Consider the following 9,565-nt stretch of genomic DNA (forward strand, 5'->3'; position numbering starts at 1 on the left):
TCTCAACTTGATAACCTTAGCTGTTCCCGAAATGTGCCCTTTAGACAATCTGGAAGCATATGGTGTTTTGATTTATCTCAGCGTGCCGTGAAAAATTTACACTTAATACCCTTAGCTGTTCCCAATATATTGCAGACTCACTCTTTTGACAACCTGAATTCATACTTTTGGTTAGTCCAACGTCCACATCATAATGCCCTGAAAGTTTCAACTTAATACCCTCAGCTGTTCCTGAGATATTGCAGGCGCACCCTTTTGAAAACATGCATGCACATAATACGTCTTGATTTAGTTCAATATCCCCCTCAATACTCCCTTAAAGTTTCACCTTTATATCCTTAGCTTTTTTGGAGACCCAGGATCAAACATGCCCCCCTTCCCAATAACAAAACCTAGATATAAAAATGGGCAACTTGCATAACATACAGCCTATGCCTCCTGACACAGAAAACGAGGGCCTGAGAAGGGGACTGATTGCCTTATAATCTCTTTTGACTTTTGAAAAAGAGAAATAGAGCTTTCAATTTTCAACCAAGTGACACGTTTTTTACAACAACTCCTTCAATTCGAAGTGGCCTGGCGAAAGAAAAAAAAAAGAAAAAAAAAATAATACATGGAAGCAAAATCTCTCTTTACTTATGCAGCGCTATAGTGCTTCCTTTGATCCAACTCCCTGGAAAAGTTTTGACATATTCTAGCTAGCATTTATGTAAATAAACAAATTCAACTTACTAAATTGTTCAATTTGTCTTTCCAAATGAATTATATAGTGTTGCTGTCGATTAATGATGTCCTGAAGAGTAATAGAGTTGTTTCTATCTTCTTGTCTTTCATGTTTTGGCAGGTATAAACTGGGTACCTTATTAAAATTAGAAGTGATATCATGAAGTACAAAGAAAACGCATCTCTATAACCTATTTTTTCTGAAATTTTCTACTATAAAAAAAAACTACATAATAATGGTCAATAGCAACTTGAAGTCAATTAGTCAAAATATTGTTATAGTAAGTTGGTAAACTCAAGATAATAACAGATAGAATTTATTGCACTATATATTCCAGATACATTGTTTAATAAACACAATATAAAAAGAGTTTGAAGGGATATAAAATATGAATTAATTATTGGCAACAACCCTCAGGAAAAACTTTTTAAAAAATCAACTTTCCTTCTCTCTCTCTCTCTGTCTTCAATCCTTTCCTTTGCAAAATCTCCATAAACTCCCCAAAAAATCCATCAATACCAGCTTCAAAGATTGAGCATCCAAGCTGGGAACGACAATGACCCTAGGCTAATGATATCTGGAATCCAGAACAACTACCCATATTTTCTGTGTTGTAGGGCACTACTACCTTTGGATCTAGTACATACTTAACACTTTTATATTTCAAATATTCAAGAAAAAATTAGAAATGTATTTGGTTCAATAATACGGCTGCGTAGTATCTATTGTTGTGACATTTTAAATCCCCTTTTTAATACAGTTGCCTTCCCACATGTTCTCTATCCTGCCCTTCTTTTTTTGAAGATTTTAAAATCTGCAACTTTTCTTCAATTCATGTTTGCTATTTTAAATACTGTAATATTTTACCTGGTTTTCCAATTTGTTTCAGTAACACTGAATAAGTTTTGAAATTTAAAATCAAAGAGTCATTAGAATAAGCTATGATTACGATAGATAATTTTTTATCATAAGGCTGAAAATAATCTCTCAATGCATAAACTTTATTAATGTAAATCAATGCTTTTGTTTGTTGAGTTTTTTTTGTGATTTCATGTATGTGATTTACATACTCCTCAATTTCGAGGGAAATAAATAAATAAAAATAAATACTAGGCACACAAGTTATTATTCTAAAAATGTAAATAATCATCAAAATTGCAAAAACTTTACATAATACTTTTGAGCAAATGTGTTCAAAAGTTTGGGGCAATAATAAATTTCATAAAAAACAAAATTATTTTGAGAAGCAAATATGCTTTCTTGCATTACAATCCTGCTTTATGAATGGTCTAATGCCAAAGATTATACTTTTTATCGAGTTAAGCCTTGCAAAATTTTAAGGACAATCCGCTTCAAACTGAGAAGATATTCCCTTTAAGTTTATTTGTATAGGTGCCTAAAACACTAACGGATTTAAATCGACCTGTCAAAATGGCCATGAACCATAAGAAGGCTTTCTCAAAATATAAAAAGTGCAAATGTAAATACCACTGGGAGCAATTTACAAAAGGAAAAATTAAGCTGAGGCAGCTGATTAGACACCTCATAGCAGATTATTAAGACAATTTAGCATCCAACATCAAAGATAGTCCAAAAAGGCTCTGGGGATATGTGTCTTCCAAAGAGAAGAGTAGGATAGATGAACTATAAAATTCCTGCTTAATCCTAAAGGCAAAAATTTAGAAGATCCAGAGGTCATAGCAAATTTGTTAAACAACACATTTGAATCCAACTTCTCAGTGGACATTCTTACCAAGTCTCAATATCCTACTCCTAAGCTGGTTGATCACCTACAACCAAAAATTCACACGTACCATAGGCAAGACTATGAAAAGGTTGAGCAAACTAGACCCCTGCTAAACAAGGGGTCCAAATGGCACACATCCTGGGCTCCTTAAAGAACCTGCTGATATAATAGCTGAGCCACTCTGTTTTCTATTCAAGCTGTCCTCACAGCTGAGAGCCTATCAGCAGATGGCCACAATCAGCCAGAGAACTACCAAATCCATTAGTTTAACCTTAGTTATGGCCAAGCTTATTGAAGAGACCATCAATGATGCCATCACAGTACATATGACAAAGAATGGACTCCTTTTCAGGGGTCAGCATTGCTTCAGGAAAGACATTTCAATCAAAACAAATCTAAAAGAATCATATGACTCCATAAGTAACCTGCTGGAGCAGGATTTTCCCATTGATGTATTTCCCCTTGGCCAGGCTAGGGCCTTCAGTAAAATATCTCATCATAACTTGACAATAAACTGTTGGTATATCAGACAGAAAATGATATTGCCCAGAAGATCCATAACTTTCTTTCTGATATAACTCAGATTGTTGCTGTATACAATGAAAAAGATAACCTCATCCACTCCACACCCGTTCTGTGTCCCCAAGGAACCAAAGCAGGTCCAACACTGTCTAACCTCTATGTAAATGATATTCTGGGGGTGATTCAAAATGGCTTGTTCTATATGCAGATGATTCCAAACTCTATATGCAGCTATTATATGGTTGACTCTGCAGGTGCAGATACTCCAATTAAGAGTGCTGAAAAGGAACGTAATCTTGGCTAAATCATTGATGACAAGCTCAAATTTCACAGTCACTGTCAGATGAACGCTGCAAAGACAAACAAGGTCCTTGGTTTAATCAGTTGTTCAGTGATGAATTACAAACCTAGAGTCATGAAGAATTTCTACACAGCCCTTGTCTGTCCTCATCTTAAGTTTGGTATGTTGATTACAAGCCTAAACTTCAAGTGTGAAACAGTCACTAGAGAAGATCCAATACAGAGCAAGTAAAGAACAATATGGGCACAATGTGTTGTTTTTTTTTTCTCCATACCCAGGCACTTTGTATTGAAGGATTTGTTGTAGAAACTTCGAAAAGGGCTCATTCGATTGCAAATTGGAGTGGCTAGTGCCCTTTTTAATAGTCAAAAGCGATTGGAGGGCAACTAGCCCCCCCCACGCCCATCATTCCCCCAAACACATCCAATCAAAATTTTGAGATAACCATTTTGTTCAGCATAGTTGGTTTCCAGATAGAAAATATCTTTTTGAGGACACTCCCCCACAACCCTTGGGGCAAGGGTTTAAGTTATACCCGGGGGCATATAAGGTTTTTATAGAAGGCGTTATTGTAGAAACTTCAAAAAAGGCTCATTTGATTGGAAATTCAAAGGGCTAGTGCCCTTTTTAATAGTCGAAAGTAATTGGAGGGCAACTAGCCCCCCCCCCCCGCGCCATTCATTCCCCCAACCACATCTAATCAAAATTTTGAGATAGCCATTTTGTTCAGCATAGTTGTTTTCCAGATAGAAAATATGTTTTTGAGGAGGACACTATCCCACAACCCTTGGGGCAAAGGTTTTAAGTTATGGCTTGGGGACATATAAGGTTTTTATAGAAGGCGTTGTAATAGAAACTTCTTAAAAGGCTCATTTGATTGGAAATTCAAAGGGCTAGTGCCCTTTTTAATAGTTGAAAGTGATTGGACGGTAACTAACCCCCCTCTAACGCCAACCTTTTCATAGGCAGCGCGCTAGCGCTGCCTAAGTAAAGAACGATGTGGGCACAATGTGTTGTTTTTTTTTCTCCATACCCGGGCACTTTGTATCAAAGGAGTTGTCATAGAAACTTTGAAAAGGGCTCATTCAATTGGAAATTGGAGTGGCTAGTGCCCTTTTTAACATTCGAGGGCAACTAGCCCCCACCCCCACCATTCCTGCAAACACATCCAAACAAAATTTTGAGATAGTCATTTTGTTCAGCATAGTTACTTTCCAGACAGAAAATATGCTTTTGAGGAGGACACTTCCCCAAAACCCTCAGGGCAAGGGTTTTAAGTTATGCCCTGGGGGCATATAAGGTTTTTATAGAAGACCTTGTCATAGAAACTTCAAAACAGGCTCATTCAATTGGAAATTCAAAGGGCTAGTACCCTTTTTAATAGTCAAAAGTGATTGAAGTGCAACTAGCCCCCCCCCCATGCCCTTCATTCCCCCAAACACATCCAATCAAAATTTTGATATAGCCATTTTGTTCAGCATAGTTGATTTCCAAGTAGAAAATATGTTTTTGAGGACACTCCCCCACATCCCTCAGGGCAAGGATTTAAGTTATGCCCTGGGGGTATATAAGGTTTTTAAAGAAGGCGTTCACATAGAAACTTCAATAAAAGCTCATTCGACTGGAAATTCAAAGGGCTACTGCCCTTTTAAATAGTCAAAAGTGATTGGAGGGCAACTACCCCCCCCCCCCCCCACCCCCATCATTCCCCCAAACACATCCAATAAAAAATTTTAGATAGCCATTTTGATCAGGGTAGTTGATTTCCACACAGAAAACATATTTTTGAGGAGGAAACTCCACCACAACCCTCAAGGCAAGGATTATAAGTTAAGCCCTGGGGGTATATAAGGTTTTTATTGAAATCTTTGTCGTAGAAACTTGAAAAAGGGCTCATTCGATTTGAAATTCAAAGGACTAGTACTCTTTTTAATAGTCAAAAGTTATTTGAGGGCAACTAGCACTCCTCTCACGCCCACCTTTTCCCCAAACATATCCAATCAAAATTTTTAGATAGCCATTTTGTTTGACGTAGTTTAAAGTTCAGGTAATTAGATCTTTGAGGATGACAACCCCTCCCCCCACAGACCTCAGGGCCCGGGTTGGAAGTTATGCCCTGGGGGCATATAAAGTTTTTATTGAAAGCAGTCATAGAAACTTCGAAAGGGCTCATTTAATTGGAAATTGAAAGGCCTAGTGCCTTTTTTAATATTTGAAAGTGATTGGATAGCGACTAATGCCCCTCTCACGCCCACCATTTTCCCAAACTTATTGAATTAAAATTTTGAGATATCCATTTTGTTCAACGTAGTTGAAAGTTCTGGAAATTTTGTCTTTTAGGATGATAACCCCCTCAGTGCAAGGGTTGTAAGTTATGCCCTGGGGGCGTATACAGTTTTTATTGAAAGCATTGTTGTAGAAACTTCAAAAGAGCTCATTCAATGGGAAATTTAAAAGGCTAGTGCCTTTTTTAATAGTTGAAAGTGATTGGATAGCTACTAACGCCCCTCTCACGCCCACCATTTTCCAATCAAACACATCCAATCAAAATTTTGAGATATCCATTTTGTTCAATGTAGTTGAAAGTTCTGGAAATTGGGTTTTAGGATGATAACCCCCTCAGAGCCCTCAGTGCAAGGGTGTAAGTTATGCCCTGGGGGCATATAAGGTTTATATAGAAAGTTGTTGTATATGATTTATACAATAGATTTTAGTCTTCCTCAAATCCAATTTTTATATGTTTAAAAACTAAATGTTGCCTTAAGATTAAATCAAAGTGCACTGTGACAATGCTAATTCCCAATAAGGCATCTCAGCAGTATCCCAAGAGCAACTGAGGGTATTATGTTCAAACTTTTGGGGCTACTTCTACTCTTAAAATTTAACTAAATGAAAATAGAGTAAGTGTATCCAAGCTATCAAAGAAAGTAAACAGATTTTTTGCAAATCGTATCAAGTTTTCCATTTCAGGGCAACTAGAGGAGGTACAAAACTAAATTAAACAGTACTGTTTGTGTCCAGATTTATAAAAGGGTGTATGCTGTTAAAAGTTGCTGAAAATTTTTCTCCAGCATACAAATAGCAGGCCAAACTATAAAGTCTTAAAAAACAAAAAGATTTAAAGTATTAGTGAAAAGACTATGTCAATATAAAACGAACAGAAATTAATTAAAAAAAACTTTTTCCACAAAATAAGTTTTTAAAAGAAAAGTAAAGAACTCCATAAAACAAAAAATGAGCAAAAATAAAATAAAATAATCTACCAAGCATGAATCTACCACAAATAAGCATTGATAAATAAATGAAATCCAAAACGAGCAGAAATTACAATAATTAACCAAGTCAAACTCAAAACAAGCAGAAATTAACATAAGTTGGGCACAAAACCCCTATGCCTTCCCAAGGCCATAACAATATTTGCACTTTACTGAAAAAATACAAATGAATGTGCATTGTCAGTTTCATATACATATACTGAAATTTAGTAATCAAAATGTTAATATTATTTGATTTATTAAAGTTATAAACGTAAAAAAATTTATATTTTTTTAGTAAAGTGCAAATTTTGTTCTGGCCCATTCTTGGTCAAAGTGAATAAATCAAAATACAAGGTAACTCCAAGAAATGGTGTCAAGAATCCTATAGAAAGCAAGAAAAATACAACTTATTCACAAGACCCCATCATTTCATTTTGGAACTAACTAAGTGAATCTGCTGTGTCTGCCAAATCAATTGATGGCTTCAAGATTGTTGCTGACCATGACCTAAACAACAAGCCATGGAAGACAAAGTGGGACAAGTAAGTTGCATCAGCCAAAGTCTAAGCCTCAAACATTCCTAGCTGATGAAGTGTTTTTGATACTCAATCATCCTGTTCATACATAGGCCTATGTATGAACTGATGATCAAGGAACCAACTGTGCAACTAACTTTTTCAATACTTCCTGGCAACATCTATAAGTTTCTGTAACCATAGTTGCAAGAAAATGCAATTTAAGGTAATTTGTTATTGTACTTGATGTCATGTCACAAAAAAGGTAATGCTTACTGTTTCTGAGTTAATCTAAAACACAAATGAGACAATAGAACATGTGCAATAGCTTCTTGTAGAGGTATAGCTTTATTCTCCAGAAACTGCAAGGATCAAAACAAACAAATATTGTCTGTTACAGGTTTTCCTAATACAATTATGGAATATTTAGGCACACTGCTAGGCTAGATATACTTTAATGTACTGTAGTTAATTGGTGTGTTATAGTATATGATATTCCAGGTATAAGGAGAAACAAGTCATCCTGTTTTCAAAAATCTGTTATTTTTCAGGATGTTTAGAACTTTTCAAACTTTAAACCATATTTAACAGAATTTTTAAAACTTGCCATTAGAGGAAAAGTGGATATATAAGGAAAAAAGGTTTTTTTAAACTCTTATTTGAGTTTTTTGCCTATTTGAAGAAGTTTTGTTCCTTTAATGCAAATATTTTTCAAGCTCATTAGCATTTAATGTCATTAAATTATCTTAAATTGCAGGTAGAGCCAAGTTGAGGATTTTTGTAAAATCCTTAACCTGTTCTCCTGAGACCTAGCAGGTGAGAGTGGATGCCTAAAACACCTTTCTCAGGTAGGACCTACTTATTTTGGCTTAAAACTATTCCTCAAAATTTCCTTTGTCAAGATCATCAAATTCATGAAATCTTATGAAATTTACTTTTAGTTTAACTTATAAAAAGTTACCTTTCTTAGTACTGAATTTGGTTGAGAATAGATAGGTTCATCTTCCATCTTAACATCTTGTCTTCTAACACAACAAAGTAGTGATTTCAGTTTGTAAATCTAATGGTTCAAATATTTTAATAGGGCCTAAGAAATAAACAAGATCGAATAATCTTACATCAAATGATTCAACCAGTTGCTAGTAGCAACAGTTTCAAACAATGAGCTGGGAATAGCCAATCAAGTATTTTTACCCAGTTTGAAAATTAAAAAACTACATGCATAAATCATAACAATATCTCTGGGTGAAATAGACGCCTGAGAACTCTTGCAAAACTTATTAAACATTTCCAGAGCTTCCCCTCAGTCCAATTTTCTCTGGGAGGAAAAAATATTGTTTTTTCAAATTCAAAATTTTGATATTTTAGCGCTATCTAATATTTTTGCGACTACAAATGGGTGGAACATCAAATTGAAATTTTAGCAAAAAGAAGTAAAAACATCTTGCACACTAAAAACTTCCTATTTATAAGAGACAAAATGTAACTTTTAAAGCTATGAAACAAAATAAGCAAATAGTTAATGATAGTAGGTTTCAATGAGCATATTTTTTTTGTGCATTGGGGATATTTGCTAGACTTATGGGTGTAAATTACAAACTGATTAAAAATCAAAGTTGTTTCGTATTTTTTGCATTGAAATCTAGAGATGCTTTTATTTCAAAAGAGAATTTTTGTAAGGTTTCCCTGCTCCAAGCATTTACAGTCTGGCTTCCCGATCCCTTGAAACAATTGTTATCTGGTTTTTTATCGCATTCACTTTTGGAAAAAACATCATTTTTTTCAGTTTTTTCTTTGTATTTCAGCACATTTTGGCTCAGTGTACTATGAATATAAGTTTCAAGTTAATCCGCAAAAACTCCTTAAGACTCCTTGGGGACCAAACCTCAAATTAATCTATTTCATAGATTTTGGTCTCTTTCCCCCTAGAGCTGACGGCTGCGAATTTCACCATTGACCAGGAAAAAATTTGGGCTTTTTGGTTCAAAGATTTCATGGGCATAATTTTCAACAAAAATCAAAAATTGAAATTTTTTCCATTTATGGGGAGTGTCAAGGGTTTTTTTTTTACTTTTTTTGGAGCCCTAAATCTGGGGCTTGTGTCTCAGCTTGACAAAACTTAAAAAACCACTAGGTACTAAAATGAGGCAAGTAACTTATAAGTATAATTGAATCCGGTCTTTATTTACATTTGTTGTCAGACTACCATGGGTTTATGTCTTCCTCTTTGAATAGAATAAGGATAAGGGAATATAGGAAGAATAGAGGACCTTTTAATAGATATTGGGGTAAAAGTGGAACGTGCACAGTTTTCAGCATCATGTGGCTTAGTACTACATTGGACTGTAAGCAGCAGTCTCCTCTGTAGACCCCAACACCAGATCAATTTATAAACAGCAGGCTATCGTTAAAAGATGGGATAGCGAGGAGAAAAATTTTGAAGGCCTCCCGTCGGCAGGCTACTATCAGCATGAAGACGCATCACCGGTCTGTTTATAT

General features: G+C 35.3%; 1 protein-coding gene across 1 annotated transcript in view; it reads right to left on the reverse strand.

Moving 5' to 3' along the window:
- LOC148946165 (uncharacterized) overlaps positions 1 to 8,366 on the reverse strand; it is a 14,907-nt gene extending 6,541 nt beyond the window's left edge. The window contains exons 1-2 of the mRNA XM_089097619.1: positions 8,028 to 8,366; positions 733 to 859 (exon numbers count right to left, since the gene is read on the reverse strand). Of these exons, the coding sequence (XP_088953745.1) occupies positions 733 to 859; positions 8,028 to 8,075 (175 nt within the window). The 5' untranslated portion in view covers positions 8,076 to 8,366. The remainder of the gene's footprint in view (positions 1 to 732; positions 860 to 8,027) is intronic.
- Between the last annotated feature and the right edge of the window lie 1,199 nt (positions 8,367 to 9,565).

This window comes from Artemia sp. Qi Xiang Cuo, chromosome 12 (genome assembly GCF_049724085.1).
Source record: "Artemia sp. Qi Xiang Cuo chromosome 12, ASM4972408v1, whole genome shotgun sequence".
NCBI lineage: Eukaryota > Metazoa > Arthropoda > Branchiopoda > Anostraca > Artemiidae > Artemia > Artemia sp. Qi Xiang Cuo.